This window comes from Scyliorhinus torazame, chromosome 15 (genome assembly GCF_047496885.1).
Source record: "Scyliorhinus torazame isolate Kashiwa2021f chromosome 15, sScyTor2.1, whole genome shotgun sequence".
Taxonomy (NCBI): domain Eukaryota; kingdom Metazoa; phylum Chordata; class Chondrichthyes; order Carcharhiniformes; family Scyliorhinidae; genus Scyliorhinus; species Scyliorhinus torazame.
The window spans coordinates 149088618-149104972 of record NC_092721.1 but is presented as its reverse complement, the minus strand read 5'-3'; the positions used below and the strand labels follow the sequence as shown (position 1 = coordinate 149104972).

Below are 16355 nucleotides of genomic sequence, written 5' to 3'. Positions count from 1 at the left end.
AGACAGCGAGGATCCAAAGATTTCTGTCAAGGCCTCAGCAATTTCCTCTCCAGCCTCCTTCAGTATTCTGGGGTAGATCCCATCAGGCCCTGGGGACTTATCTACTTTAATATTTTTTAAGACACCCAACACCTCGTCTTTTTGGATCACAATGTGACCCAGGCTATCTACACCCCCTTCTCCAGACTCAACATCTACCAATTCCTTCTCTTTGGTGAATACTGATGCAAAGTATTCATTTAGTACCTCGCCCATTTCCTCTGGCTCCACACATAGATTCCCTTGCCTATCCTTCAGTGGGCCAACCCTTTCCCTGGCTACCCTCTTGCTTTTTATGTACGTAATCACATATTAATATGTTTAACTGTTCTGAAGATTGCCTGATAGAAAATACCCACTTTTATTTTACTCCTAAAAATCCTGGGCAGAATCCACGTGTGAAAAAGGAATTCAGTTTCATGGTAATTATCAGAGTTCAAAGGAACTTATATCATGCTAACATAAATAGCAGATCTTAGATACTAAAAATCAAAAATGCTGGAAATCCTCAGGAAGGTCAGGTGCCATCAGGAGGTCAGGAGTGAAACAAAGGCTTGCGTTTTTGCTCCCGGGTCAAAAGCATTGTATTGTCACAATTCCTGGTCCCACAAACCCGACATGGAAGAAAGTGCCCTGGAAGATTGTTTTTTTTCCCCCATGAAGGATGAGGGAATAAAGTGGTAGTGGGGGCAGGTGAAAATGGGAGTCATGGCTTCTGTCCCGATAAACAGTTTGGAGGGTGCAGAGGAGGGCTGGGTGAAAGGCAAGCCTTAGTGTTCAAGCACTTTGTCGAAGCTATGAAGAATAAAACAGCCTTCCAGCCCTCACCCCCAAACATACTCCCCATGTCCCATTCATGTCAACACGTCGCCTCATGCCCTCCACCCACCTGCATTGCGTATCAAACCCTTGATGCCAAACTATGCCCCTCAACCCACCCATATGGTCCCTCATAACCTCTGTACCGACCTATGCACCTATTCATACCAAATCACATTATAACCCTGATGTTAACTTTGTGCCAATTCAGGACAATTGGTTTTCCCACCAACCACCTCTTCCCCTTACTTCTTCCCTTTACACCCTCCATGATTGGTTACAGCACAGAAAATTATTCAGCCCATCATGTCCATGCAGGTTCTCTGTAAGATCAACTCAGCTAGTCCCACTCCCCTGCCTTTCCCCATTGCCTGCAATCCATTGCCCTTCAGGAGTTTAGCTAATTCCCTTTTGAAAACCACAATTGAATCTGCAACAATCACATTCCCAGGAAGTTCATTTCGGATCTTAACCACTCACGATAATTAAACATGTTCCTTATGGTTCTTTTGCCAATCATCTTAAATCAGTGTCTTCTGGATCTCATGTTTTTCCCTAAATGCTCCCCGACTGACATTTGATCCATATGTTCCAATTCATTCCCCAGAACCAGATCCAGCAATGTGTCCTTCCTTGTTGGGCAGGAAACAGGCAGATGAAGAAAATTCTCCTGAAAACACTTTAGAAACTCTCCTCCCTTTCTCCCACATTATTACAATCTCAGTATGTATTGCCATAATTCAAGTCCCACATTATAATTACTTTTTAGTTCTTGCACCTCCCTGTAATTTCTTTGTAAATTTATTTCTCTACATCATTCCCATGAGCCTATAGTCTACAACAAGAATGTAATGGTTCCTCTATTTTTTCTTGGCTTGAACCAAATAGATTCTGTATTTGACCCCTCTAGGTCTAGGACATCTTTTCTCTCCAGGACTGTAATATTATTCTTAATCAATATTGTCACTGCTCCTCCTTTGTTTCTTGAACATCCTGTTTCCAGGAATATCCGGATAACTATCTATTGATACTAAAATAATCTAAGCAATATCATTTATATTTAGCCTATGCTGTGCCTTCAACTACACTCTTGGACCCCAGTCCCACTTTAGCTGCTCACCTTTCAAGCAGCAAGTACCAGTATTCAGCATAATAACCATTAGAACGCTCAGGGCTCCTTCCTGTCCTGTTCCTAATTTTCCGTAACAGGGTGGAAGAAAATTTGGGTATCTTTTTCACTGCATTAAGAGCTTCCGGTTTAGAGGACGGCAGGTGCGTCTTTGACCACAACCCCATCCCAATGTCAATTTGTGGGTATGGCTTGGCTGGATCCCATCAGATACAACCAGTGGCAAGTGTGCATGCATCAAGCATATAGAAGATACATGGGCCTCATAATGCCATATTCAAATTGCAATCTATCCCAGATTAATCTATTGTTATTTGAACATGGGGTGCAAAAAGTGGATGTTCCAGTAGTTTCAGCATTGGTAAGGACACCTGACCTTAAAATGCAAATTACTTTGTTCCTGGGATTTGGGATGGAGTATTGAAAGTGCAAGCAGGGAGAAATTGTGCCCTTTTAAACCCTGACAGAAATTCCAGTGGATCCAATGCATTACATTTACAGTTTTAAAAGCTATAAATATTTGCACATGAACATTATTCTCTATAATGTTGGTCAGGTGTTTTAATGAAATTCAAAAACTCTAGGAATTAATTTTTTGTGTTGGGATTTAGTTTATTTGAATTCATTTTTATAATTTCCAGCATTATAATTTAACACACCCAGATACAAGAGTAGAAAAAAATGATTTGCTGTAAAAGAAAGTTTAGTATGAAACAAATTAAGCATAAGCTGTGTTGTACAAGGTGGTATTGTAAAATTGTTAAGTATTACTATAAAAATATTAAAGCCAACAAATAATACCAAATAAACACAATTTACTTGAATTAGTTGCAAATCGATCTATGACATGGAAACAGAAAATAAAATAATTTTTGAGCTCTTGGCAATATATCTGCTTGCTATTTCATAGAAATACCATATATTATCAGAGCAGTCTAACAGTTCTATGTATTATTCAATTACATTATTTTTTTCCAATTTATAATACTGTTTGCATGGGCAATACTGCAATTTTCATCACAAAATAAAGCTGGTCGATCTAAAAACAAATAAGGCTTAGGTCTTATCTGTGGATTAATTTTATGCCTAGCTATGTTGCAGTTATGATACTTTAGGTTTACACTATGTGGATGATGGTCATAGAGATTTAATGAAGATTTAGCTTGATTTCATGTTCAGCTATTGATTATGTACCTTGGGAAAAGGGGAATAAGTGGGATATATCATTGTTGATTAGAAATTTAATCCTCACAGAAATGTCAGTCTTCCAATTCTTGAACCAGCAGGTCCATAATATTCTAGGGCACCACTGATAATTAAAAGGCTATTTAACTGATGGAATAGACTTGTCACTGGGATTCTTCCCATTTAACTCCAAATAACCCTACAAACCAAAACAGTACTCTTACAGCAGGATGGCCCCAGCAGAGTAGGCAGACAAAAGTTAAGCAGTGCTTTCTTTACACTGGTAAGTATTTACACTGTATGACCAGGAACTGGGTGCTCTTACCAATAGTCCTGAAGTTCTCTACGTTTAGATAAATGAGGTGTACTTCTTTGGAGAATGATTGTGCATTCTATGTCATACAATGGAAACTTTACATGTGTGCGTTTATCAAGAGTTCAGCTTGGAGGACCTCTAAGCATGTTGCCACACAGTTCAAGACATCCAACTGGCCAACATAAAGATAGCTTCACTTTCTATGGCCACCGAGTCAACAAAGCTGTTCAACAGGTCAATGAGGCATTTCAATAACACTGAAATTAATAATTAAATATTGCTGAAAACAAACATTTTTCAAAGATTTTCATCTTACATTCATGAAGATAATTGCAAGAACACTAATGTCAGAGGAAACAACAACTTAATACTGTATGAGAAGAAGTTGCTGATGCACTGGTGCATTCTCCATGGGAGGTATCGTGGTTTGCACTGCTGCTTCACAGTGCCAGGGATCCAGGTTCAATTCTGGCCTTGGGTGACTGTGTAGAGTTTGCACGTTCTCCCCATGTCTGTGTGGGCTTACTCCAGGTGCTCCAGTTTCCTCCACAGTCCAAAAATGTGCAAGTTAGGTGGTTTGGCCATGCTAAATTTTGTTCATAGATGTGCAGGTTAGATGGGATTACAGGGATAGGGAGTGGGCCTAGGTAGGGTGCTCTTTCAGAGGGTTAGTGCAGACTCGATGTGTTGAACGGCCTCTTTTTGCACTACAGGGATTCTATGATTCTACGGCAATGCCTCTAACGGAATCCATTTGCCAATTAATCATACAGTATGAAGTTGTTGTTTCCCCTGTAATTGATATTCTTGCAATTGTTCTGATGAGTGCAAGATGATAGGCTTTGGCAAAACATATTTTTTCAAAAATACAAGTTATGTACTACCAAATGACTTTTAATAATTAAATGGCATATTAATTGGCACTAAATATGAGCTACTTAATCTGCTCTTATATAGCATGTTCTTTATAAATGAAAACTTATATTTCTATAATGTTTAAATTATACAGTAATACTCCTGGGAGGTGTATTTATACAAGTTAATGCGTTTAAATCAGAATTGCTGAAACATTCATAACAGCTACAGCTGGAATTCTTTTTCTCAACAAAATCCATTTTGATCATTATAACTATTGTTTCAGATTCATCTCACACTATTGTGTGAATTCACATTAAATTATTAGCAGCACTAAACCAAAGTTAATCTGACCAGTCATTCTCATCAAACTCTGAATCATCATCTGAATCACTATATTCCACAGCAATACGTCTGGACAGAATAGTTGCAACATCATTCCCAACTGGCTCTCGCTTAGCTTCTTGCTCACGTTGCTCTTGAACCTTTTTCAGCTGAATACCTGGAGTAGGAAAGTTGATTTCGGTAAATCTATCAAATTATTTTAAAAAGCAATGATGGCATTTGTTGATCCAGATGGAATAGATTTAATGCGTAGCAATAGGTATCACAATAGGCCAAATCTAACCGGTTTGTTTCTTCAAAAAAGATTGAATTTAAGAACTCAAACATGAAATTCCATACATAATCTTTTCTGTTACTGAAGTATTTAATGAAGCTGGGTCGTCTGATGATTTCTATAAATTACCGTCAACAATCATGAACTTTACAGCAGGCAACTAAACATACAAGAAAGATAAAAAGCAAAATAGTGAATGCTGGATATCTGAAATAAAAACAAAAAATGTTGGGAAAACTCAGAAGGTCTGATGACAGCTGCGGAGAAACAGAGGGCATGATCCACCGGCCGCTGCACTTTCCCTTGAGAGCGAAGTGGCCGGTGAATGCCGGGAGAACCCTCTTGAGGGCTTCCTGGCAGTCTTCAGCCTCGCGGGATTCACCCAAGTCCAGCGAGGCGGCGGAGTCAGAATCCTGTCAAACGGTGCGCACCGAAGCCGGTTTTAAACCGATTTCGGCAAACGTAGCCAGAATCCACCGGCCTATCTCGATTCTCCACCTTCCCCAGCGAGGCCGCAGCCGGACGGCATTCAGCACTGGTCCACACAAACGTTGACCAGTTGGGACGGCACCCTGGGGGTCTCCCGGGCCATTGGAGACGCCTGGGTGGTCAGAGTCGGTGCAGGTTAGCCCTCTGGCCCTCCACCTGGGCCGTGGGCACCTTGGCACTGCTCAGGTGTCACCTTGGCACTGTCACCCCTGTGGTGCCTGGATAGCACTGCCAAGCTGGCAGGAGCACTGTCAGGGTGCCACTGCAAGGGTGCCCAAGTGCCAGGGTGGCACTTCCAAATGCCAGGAGGAAAAGGGGGCCATGGGGGGGGTTCAAGGGTGCGGGGTGTGCAGGGCAGATAAGCAGGGGCCTCTGGGAGGTTGGGGAGGTGACGGGTGGGGGTCCTGAAGAGGGGGACCCCATAGCGGGGTGTCCTCACTTGGGGGATGTGGGATAGTGCCCATGTGTGTGTGGGAGTGCCACTGCTCATGGATGGGGGTGTGGGGACCCACAAGCTCAGTTAGAGATCAGGGCACCCTTTCAAAATGGCAGTTCGATCTCGGAGTTCAGCTCCTCAGTGCTAAAAAAAAAATTCTAAGTGTCCGCTAAACCGGGGAGAAACTCCCCAAGCCCCAAAAAGTGACTAAATGTCATTGAATAGTGGTGGGGAACTCACCAGCAGAGTCGGTGGCAAACTCCATGAAAAATCTGCCACAAAGGAAGTGAGAAAGTTTTGGGGAGAATTATGCCCAATATGCCTAGGCCTAGAATTATTAATGACAGTTTAGGTTTCAATCAATAAAAAAAGCAGATTTTTACAAAATGCACCTATTTCATTTCTATTTCCATAGGTGTTGCACTATCCACAAACTATGGGCGGGATTCTCTCAGCCCAGGCCGGGCCGGAGAATCGCCGGGACGGGCAGGAATCGCGCGACGGCGCCCCGACGGCAGTCTGCTGATTGTCCGGAGAGCGGAGAATTGGCGCCATTGGCGCCGGCGCGGCTGGTGGCTGCTCTACGCGGCGCCGTCCACGTGTGCTCTTACCCGGCGGGACCTCGCTGTGAATGCATCCGGGGGCGGCCTGGTTTGGGGGGGGGGGGGGGGGGGGGGGGGGGCGGGGGTGATCCGACCCCAGGGGGGGCCTCCGCTGTGACCTAGCCCACGATCGGGGCCTACCGATCGCAGGGCCGGCCTCTCGGGCTGGGGGCCTCTTTTGTTCCGCGCCGGCCCCTGTCGCCCTACATCATGTTGCGTCGGGGCTGGCGCGGAGAAGGGAGCCACTGCACATGCGCGCATTGGTGCCGATCCCACTGCACATGTGCAGGCCTGTGGCGCCCATCTGACGCTGGTCCCCTGGAGGGGTCAGAATCGCTACTCCTGAGGGCATGTTGACGCCGTTGAGAAACACGACGGCGTCAACACTTAGCCTCCGGTTCAGAGAATCCCGCCCTATATTCCATTACAGTTTACTATTCTCTCCAATTTGGAAAAAATCTGGTGGAATTCTGAAAGGTACAACCATTCCTTCCTTAAATGTACATTTAATCAATATGTAATGAAAAAAAATCTCTTTACAGGGAAAAATATTTTCATTGAAATTGAGCTAGGGTATGAAAAACACATAGGAAAATAAAAGGACAGTCATATCTTGAGAAGCTCAACTGTCTACAAATGAGGAAACATGTTTTTTAAAATTATGCCAGAGCAATGTATGGGCGTATCACCAGAGATTGTTTTCTGTCCCATCCAGGTCTAGATAGTTGGTAAGGAAAACAGCCAAGTTTCAAAGAAAACACTCATGTGGATAGAACAATTGGTTTCCTTTCCAACTATATTCATTAAAGATGAAATACTGGCACATAACACTTGAAAGTAAGTCAGACTTCTCTACAGGTGAAACATTCAATAAGGACATCTTCATTTTTTAGGTATGTCGAGATCTCATTTTTATTTTCTTTCCCTTATTCAAAATAACACCTTTATTGATATTGGTTTGGGCGGCTGTTCAATGGGAACTTCAAAACTGGAATAAATTATTTTAATACGAGAAAATGGCAACTGATTCTTTCCTCATCCATTCTATATGGTGTGCAGTAATGTTCTTTCCAAGTAGAAGTCGTCAGTTGTGGTTTTATAACAGGGAAAATAATCATAAACCATAGGTGCTGGTTTCATCATCCCATTAAAAAATATTTATGCTGCTATTCCAAAGTTTCCATGGCTCTTTCGCCAAAGCTATTGCAGAGTAGTGGAAGAGTAATGGAAATTCACCTGTGCCCCCTCACCTGAATGATCAGGAGTGTTAAAAGATAGAATCACAGAATTGTTATAGCACAGGTGGCCTTTTGGCCTGTCATGTCTGTTCCGGCTCTCTGCAAGAGCAAAAATAAATAAATTCTGCACTTGTGTTACTTACCCATACGAATAGCAGCAAGAAGGTCACTTCTGGCATCATTGAGAGGAGTGCCTGCCGGTTCATACCGCTTGTTTTCAACTACAAGCTGACAGTGCATTGGTGAAGAAGCAAGGGAAGAGGGTGGAGCTGGTGGAGGAGGAGGAGGTGGTCCAGGAGGACCAGGTGGTGGAGGTGTCCCAGGTGGGAGTGGGGAAGAAGCATATGCAACTCCGACCATTGACCCAGGATGGGATGCTGGAGGAGTAGGCACTTGGACAGGACTGACAAAAGCGGTTTGAGCTGATGGAATTACTGGACCAGAGGGAAGCAGAGGAGGGCCAGCAGAAGCATAGTATTCCATCATTTGAGAAGCTGGCATGCTGTAATGAATAACAACAGTATTTAGTTTAAACATGGTATTCAACATATGCATCTCAACATTTCCTTTCATGATACCGTGGCTATTTGCATACCCTACAAAAATATATCAACTAGCATGCAATATTGGGGGGCAGGAATCGCATTTGCCCATTTAATTAGGCGAGAGGCCAAAAACAAGATTGATACTGAGCACCAATCCCGGTGCAATTTTTCCGGCCTGCCTTGCTAGCCCCGATGAGGTTGCTGCTGGCCCCGATGGAGTTCCCGCCCAGACCCGGCGGGAACATGCAAACGCCGAATTAAAGCTCATTTAAATATCATTGGGCAGGAAGTCAGATTCACCGGCCCCTGGGATGCTCCAGCACCCCCCCACCAACCCCCCGACCACAAAGCCGGACGTCATGCTGGCGTGAATTGGTGCAAGCCCCCACGAGTATGGATCTGACGCCTTTAGTTCCGGTGGGGGTGTAAGGAGGTGAGTACACTCCCTGCACATCTCCATGGTGCCAAGAGGGTTTCTTCGGGGGTGGGGGAAGGGGTGGGGGGGGTGCGTAGCTTGGACTAGGCTGGAGCGGCTCAGGTCTGGGGCCTTTCCCAGCATGGGGATAGTTTGGCTAGTCTTCCCATCTGCAACTTTGAAAATCATTAAACTGTCTTTCAGCTTGTCATGATTAAAGATCTTAGGGAAGAAAGTGAAAGTCTTCACTCTGCAGCCATAAAACCGTTAAACTCTCTCCCATGATTTCTCTGCCCTGTTTAAAGATCTGTGCGATGGAGTTAAAAGTGTTTCCTTTAAGGTAGTAGAAACTTTACCAGTGCTTTTACCACAGACAATCTAATTGCCCTTTAACCTTTTCAAGCCTCTGCGCACACTTAGAAGCCTAAAAGCTTTGAACTGCATTGTTCACATTCAATTTCACAGTACATTGCCTTTTACAAGCCTCTTGGTTGCTAGGTCCAGGCAATTGCAAAGAAAGGATTACCATTGTTTATTTATATAGCTCTACAGGCGTCCATTAACTCTGAAGTACCACTTCTCTTTAGTAGGTGTTCTTTCTAACTGCAATTTTTTTTTAAGAGGCTGTCCTTGTTCTGAAGAGCTTCCTAGAAAGAACATGTGCGGGAGCAGCACTCAGTCAGAGAAGACTTTAATTTCTCTTCACAGATATTTTATCTTGACATGATGGGAGAGAGTTTAAAGGTTTTAGGGCTACAGAGAGACCATTTTCACTTTCCTCTCACTGATCTTGAGATGCTGAAGGACAGTTTAATGATTTTAAAGGCTACACATGGGAAGACCAGCCAAACGATACCTAGCCTGGGAAAGATCCCTAAGCTGAGCCCCTTTACTACAAATATATAAAACAAAAAAGAGTGGCTAAGGTAAATATTGGTCCTTTAGAGGATGAGAAGGGAGATTTAATAATGGGAGATGAGGAAATGTCCGAGGAACTGAACAGGTTTTTTGGGTAGGCCTTCACAATGACACAAATAACATGCCAGTGACTGATGGAAATCAGGCTATGACAGGGGAGAACCTTGAGATGATTGTTGTCACTAAGGAGGTAGTGATGGGCAAGCTAATGGGGCTAAAGGTAGATAAGTCTCCTGGACCTGATGGAATGCATCCCAGAGTGCTAAAAGAGATGGCCAGGGAAATTGCAATTGCACTGGTGATAATTTACCAAAATTCACTAGACTCTGGGGTGGTCCCGGCGGATTGGAAATTAGCAAACATGACACCACTGTTTCAAAAAGGAGGTAGGCAGAAAGCGGGTAATTATAGGCCAGTTAGCTTAACTTCGGTAGTAGGGAAAATGCTGGAATCTATCATCAAGGAAGAAATAGCGAGGCATCTGGATGGAAATTGTCCCATTGGGCAGACGCAGCATGGGTTCATAAAGGGCAGGTCGTGCCTAACTAATTTAGTGGAATTTTTTGAGGGCATTGCCAGTGCGGTAGATAACGGGGAGCCAATGGATATGGTATATCTGGATTTCCAGAAAGCTCTTGACAAGGTGCCACACAAAAGATTGCTGCATAAGATAAAGATGCATGGCATTAAAGGTAAAGTAGTAGCATGGATAGAGGATTGGTTAATTAATAGAAAGCAAAGATTGGGGATTAATGAGTGTTTCTCTGGTTGGCAATCAGTAGCTAGTGATGTCCCTCAAGGTTCAGTGTTGGGCCCACAATTGTTCACAATTTACATAGATGATTTGGAGTTGGGGACCAAGTGCAATGTGTCCAAGTTTGCAGACGACACTAAGATGATTGGTAAAGCAAAAAGAGCAGAGGATACCGGAAGTCTGCAGAGGGATTTGGATAGGTTAAGTGAATGGGCTAGGATCTGGCAGATGGAATACAATGTTGACAAATGTGAGGTTATCGATTTTGGTAGGAATAATAGCAAAAGGGATTATTATTTAAATGATAAAATATTAAAACATGCCGCTGTGCAGAGACCTGGGTGTGCTAGTGCATGAGTCACAAAATGTTGGTTTACAGGTTCAACAGGTGATTAAGAAGGCAAATGGAATTTTGTCCTTCATTGCTGGAGGGATGGAGTTTAAGACTAGGGAAGTTATGCTCCAATTGTATAAGGTGTTAGTGAGGCCACACCTGGAGTATTGTGTTCAGTTTTGGTCTCCTTACCTGAGAAACGACGTACTGGCGCTGGAGAGTGTACAGAGGAGATTCACTAGGTTAATCCCAGAGCTGACGGGGTTGGATTACAAGGAGGTTTAGTAGACTGGGACTGTACTCATTGGAATTTAGAAGGATGCGGGGAGGGTTCTTATAGAAACGTATAAAATTATGATGGGAATAGACAGGATAGATGCGGGCAGGTTGTTTCCACTGGCGGGTGACAGCGGAACTAGGGGGCATAGCCTCAAAATAAGAGAAAGAATGAAATGAAAAATGAGAATCGCTTATTGTCACAAGTAGGCTTCAAATGAAGTTACTGTGAAAAGCCCTTAGTCGGCACATTCCGGTGCCTGTTTGGGGAGGCTGGTACGGGAATTGAACCGTGCTGCTGGCCTGCCTTGGTCTGCTTTAAAAGCCAGCTATTTAGTCCAGTGTGCTAAACCAGCCCCTAAACCAGTCTTAAAGTAGATTTAGGACTGAGCTTAGGAGGAACTTCTTCACCCAAAGGGTTGTGAATCTATGGAATTCCTTGCCCAGTGAAGCAGATGAGGGTCCTTCATTAAATGTTTTTAAGATAAAGATAGATAGTTTTTTGAAGGATTAAGGGTTATGGTGTTCAGGCCGGAAAGTGGAGCTGAGTCCAAAAAAGATCTGCCATGATCTCATTGAATGGCGAAGCAGGCTCGTGGGGCCAGATGGCCTACTCCTGCTCCTAGTTCTTACATTCTTACTCCAATTCAAGCCCCCCCCCACCTCCCCGAAGGACCCTCGTTGGCAACCTGAAGGCAAGTGTCAGGAGAGAGTACTCACCCCCTTGCCCAGAGTCCAAGATGCCAGGTTGGCACTGCCAAGGGGCAGGGTCTGATGGGTGGGACATGCCAGCCATTATGGGGGGCCGTTGCCAGTGGTTATGAGGATGGAGATGGGAGGGGGGGGGGTGCCTATAACATTATTCTGAGATCGGGGCATGGGTGGAGCCAGTCAGCAAGTTTAGGACCCATCCTGCCAGGTGAAGCATAGAACCTGATCCTCAAATTTTTAAGTGCCTTTGAATGGCACGTCATCTTCGCTCTTAACGCCAGCGGGAAACAGTCCCCATTCTCCACTGGCGGGAGCACTTAGGCTGAAAGCGGGAGAATTATGCCCAATCTCTAATCTGCTCTGAGCATTACAGGACAGTACTGACCCCCAGGCAAAGATATAGGTCAGTCAATCCACCAACAAACATAAAAGCCAATGTTTTATCCTAAATGTATCTATGCAAAGCGTTGAATGATCCATCAAGGAATACCTACAGATGTATTTCAGGTAATGCCAAAACAGGTAACCAAATGCAAAAATTAGTCAGAAAAAAATCTTACTTGCCTAGAATTGTGAAAAGCAAAAATGCCCTCACAGAATTTTTCTTTAAATTCTTTAATTTCTTTAAATTAAATTAAATATTTCAACAATGAATATTTTGTTTATGAACACTTAAAATTACATACAAGTTATCCTGCTGAAAATCTTAGATTCACTTCACTAAAGGTATGCTCCAAATGAGTGTCTGATGGCATATCAGCACACTAAAAAATCAATAATGAGACAAGTTAGTCTCAGTATCTGAAGGATGAGCCTTCCCACTTACTTGTACCAGGCATCAATCCCATGGTAGTGTAATGGTTGCTTAATTAGGCTCAGTACTGTATTAGTCACTCCACCTAACTCAGAAAGGGTGGAGAGAAGGGAGGGAATTCTTCTGCACTTGAAAATTGGTAACCTTATATTTTGAATCTAAAATATTACAATCACTCATTTTGAAGAATGAGGGTAGTCACATTTAAATAATGTCAATTTAAACAGATTTATTAATACATTCAGAGACTTTACATTCTGGGAACTTATCATCTGTTTAATTATAAAGTTAAAGAATAATTTATAAATATCCATACAGAATAGTTAGTGCTTTTGAGGGCTGACTTTCCTCGGTCTTGCATATGGGGCTCATTCATTTCTTAGGCGTGGAGCAAAATGGGAGCAAAGACCCATGTTGCAGAATCTCTGCCAGCTTTATTCTGTGCTCCTACTTTCTGCATATTTTCAACATTTTCTACTTTTTACTATTGAACAATATAGACAATGAGTGTTTTGGAACCACTGAACTACTGACATTGCCTCTTATTTTGAGCAATTTGCGCACATTCTCACTGCGTCAAGAGCATATGTACTACCCCATGCCTCATGTGGAACGTTTAGACCTTCCATACCCTGCACTGTCTTCCTCTTTCAATTTACTCAACTACAACTGATTGTTTCTTTGGTTTCCAGCTGCAGCCTGCAACATTATGCTCCTACCTTCTGGCCAAGTCCCACTTCTTACATTAAAGTTAAAATCCCAGAGTCTCACGCTGCGAGGACATGATATCTTGCTGCTACCCAAGCGCCTGTCCACCTGATTCCCATCCAGAGTTAAAATTGAGACTACTGTGTTCCATACTGGACTTTTAAAAGCTTGAGATTAACCCAATTTAACAGCTTTAAGCTCTTTTCTGTGCCAAGATGTGAAACTTAAAATACATTTTAAGGACTTATTTTGTTGCATCTATTGAACAAACAGAAGAATGTAAATCTATCAGATTAATACAAATGTACTCTTGCTAGTCCATCCTCTTAAGTGATCGGCCGGCCAATAACATTTTCCCAATGAAAATGAGAGAAATGCTTCGTTAAATAAGAATGTGAAAAAAAGATCTAAATGTAAACAGACAACTAGATATTGCAATATATCAAATCTGTTGAGGCACTTCAAGTGTATTATTATGCTCAAGATAACAAAATGCAATGAATTTCTAACATTGGCAAATTTTGAAATCAATATTGGTGTAATCTGTAGCAGACTAATGCAATCAGTCTAAATTCTATCATATGCAATACAGATAAACAAAAATAAAATAACAAAATAGTGCTCCAAAGGTTGCAAATGATTACCTTCGAAGAAATCCATTATAATTCAAGACTTTATAATATTTTGATAACTGATGGGATTCAAGCTATTTACCTGTAGTCTACTGTTTGCTGTGGTGGTGGTGGTGGAGGTGGTGGTGGAGCACCACCATTTACAGTGTTTGCTGGAGGAGGCGGTGGAGGTTGTTGAGGCCTGTTCAGAGTACCATGTCTAAATCCTGTTGTAGAGGATCTGTAGTCATGTTCCTGGGCCTGATTCCCAGTCAACATTTGCTGCTGATTATCACCAGACATGTATGAAGCTGGTATTTGCTGCTGCTGCAGCGAATGGTGTGCATGGTTTGGAGTAGCAGGGTATGAGTAATCTGTAAGATCTGATCCATGTGATCTGGTTCAAAAGCAGAGGCAAACTGTTTCATATGCAGCAAATGTAATAGAAAGTACTCTGTAAAGTATTTCATGATTAGAATACAAAGCAATATAGCAAAACTGAAATCTAGTTTGCTAACTGAGCATTCTTCAAGCAATATTTAAGTTTAATTTTGTATCTTCAGAAAATTTGGTTGATTTTCAAATTTCTGCAAAATACTTTTGCATTTAAACCCATATAACTTAAGCAACATTTATTCAAATATAGAATGCATCATCTTCATAAAACTAAATTACTAGTTTACATAATCTAATTTTAAAAGGATCATTAATCTTGATTATTCATCACAATTTGTGATGCAACAGAATATGTAACAATAAAGGTACATTTGAAAGCATGAAGTCATTTATCTGCAAGCTGGAAAATAATAAAATACAAACCCTGAAGAGACAGAATGTTCAATAAGGGGGAAAGATAGTGGTGTAGTGGTAATGTCACTTTTAATCCAGAAGTTCTGGAGGCATGGGTTCAAATCCCACCTTGGTAGTTGGTGGAATTTAAATTCATTAATAAATGTGGAATATAAAGCTAGTCTCAGTAATGACAACTATTTGTTGTAAAAATCCATCTGGTTCACTAATGTCCTTAGGGAAGGAATACTACCGTTACCCAGTATGTCCTACACATGGCTCCAGATCCCAGAGCACTGTGGCTGACTCTTAACTGCCCTCTGAAATGATTTGACAAACTACTCAGTTCAAGGGCTGGGCAACAAATGCGGGTGGCTTTGACAGCAATGCCCCCATCGCATGAAAGAAAAAAAAACAAGTATAAGTAGATTTTATACATGAACCTATCAGAGCCTAACACTGACCCAAAAATACCCATCATCCCATCATGTGCAGGGCCTTAAAAGCAGAGTGAGATGTAAAGGTAGCGGGTGGAATCGTGTTCATGTTGGGGATCTGGTCTGGCAGCTGGATAGCCTGTGTAAGACCTGCCAAATCACAAGTAAATCAGGCAGCAGCAAGGCCAGTGGCAGGTCTTCCCCTGGAATCAAGACTCTGGGGTGGAAGTCTTGCCTATTAAGAGTTACTAGCCAATCAGAGGTTAGTAGCTCTTAAGCTCAGTAGTGCCACATAGGAGGACTACTCCTATATAGGACCACATAGGAGGCACGGCGGGAAAAACACCAACTTATACTTCGCGATCTTCGGTATTCTTTCCCGCATCAATATCACACTCATTCTCCAACATAAATTAAAATATGACTTTAAAATACAAATATTAAACAACTTATTATACAACACCAAAAAGGGCAAAGAGACAAACTTAAATGGATTGATCTGTTAACTGTACTGAAGACATTTCAGAGCAGATATAAAAAAGCTACTGTGAGAGTTAGAAGAAAGAAATTTGGCATTCTGAATTAGTTGAGCAGAGAGTTCACAAAATGGAAAGACCCAGAACACCCAAGGAAGATTTTTTGCTGCATGAAGATGCTTCATTAGTATGTACAATCATACACTCCCCATTATGTCAATGATCAGAGAAGTAAGCCCAATTAAAAGATCATTAAGATACTGCTGCACTCATGCAGCAAAGTCATTGAAACAAGACCTGAAGCAGGATTGTACCAAAGCAGTTAGAGCTTTGATAATAAAACTAACAAACCCTTTAAGCATTTTCTCCTCTTTCATTCCCTCGGCCTGCTCCAATTCCTTTGCGTCAGTCATGAACTCTTTGCCCATTTTCATTCTCTCCCATTCTTCTTTTCTTGTTCTGACTTTTCTCACATTAACTTGGTGGTTTCTGTTTGAATTCAACTTATGTTTCTCTCTCTGGGGGGGGAACCATACCAATATAGGAAATAAACATAAGACCAGCAGCATTTGCTTAAACAAAGTTATTTGGGGAAAGCCTTCCAGCTCAACTTAAGAGTGCAAGTGAACCAAAACAATAATATGGGTAACACTGAAAAAAAGAGACATGGTCTCAAAACTTTTCACCTTGCACTCATCAGGACAGACACAATAATGCCAAATTTTGAATTGTATACTGTATGAGAAAAGGGCACTGATTTGTTGGCAAGTTGACTCGGTTGGTTGAAGCCTTGCCATGGATAACGCACCAGGGAACTTTTGTCTACAGGCTTTTGTTCAA

General features: G+C 42.2%; 1 protein-coding gene across 6 annotated transcripts in view; it reads right to left on the bottom strand.

Moving 5' to 3' along the window:
* Positions 1-2574: 2574 nt before the first annotated feature.
* LOC140391890 (actin-binding protein WASF3-like) overlaps positions 2575-16355 on the bottom strand; it is a 203880-nt gene continuing 190099 nt past the window's right edge. For 5 of the 6 annotated variants that reach the window (XM_072476911.1, XM_072476915.1, XM_072476917.1 and 2 more), the window contains 4 exons: positions 15867-16033; positions 13917-14210; positions 7871-8229; positions 2575-4845 (listed from right to left, as the gene is read on the bottom strand). In XM_072476911.1, the coding sequence (XP_072333012.1) occupies positions 4688-4845; positions 7871-8229; positions 13917-14210; positions 15867-16033 (978 nt within the window). In that variant the 3' untranslated portion in view covers positions 2575-4687. The remainder of the gene's footprint in view (positions 4846-7870; positions 8230-13916; positions 14211-15866; positions 16034-16355) is intronic. The other variant, XM_072476914.1, reaches the window with a different exon arrangement.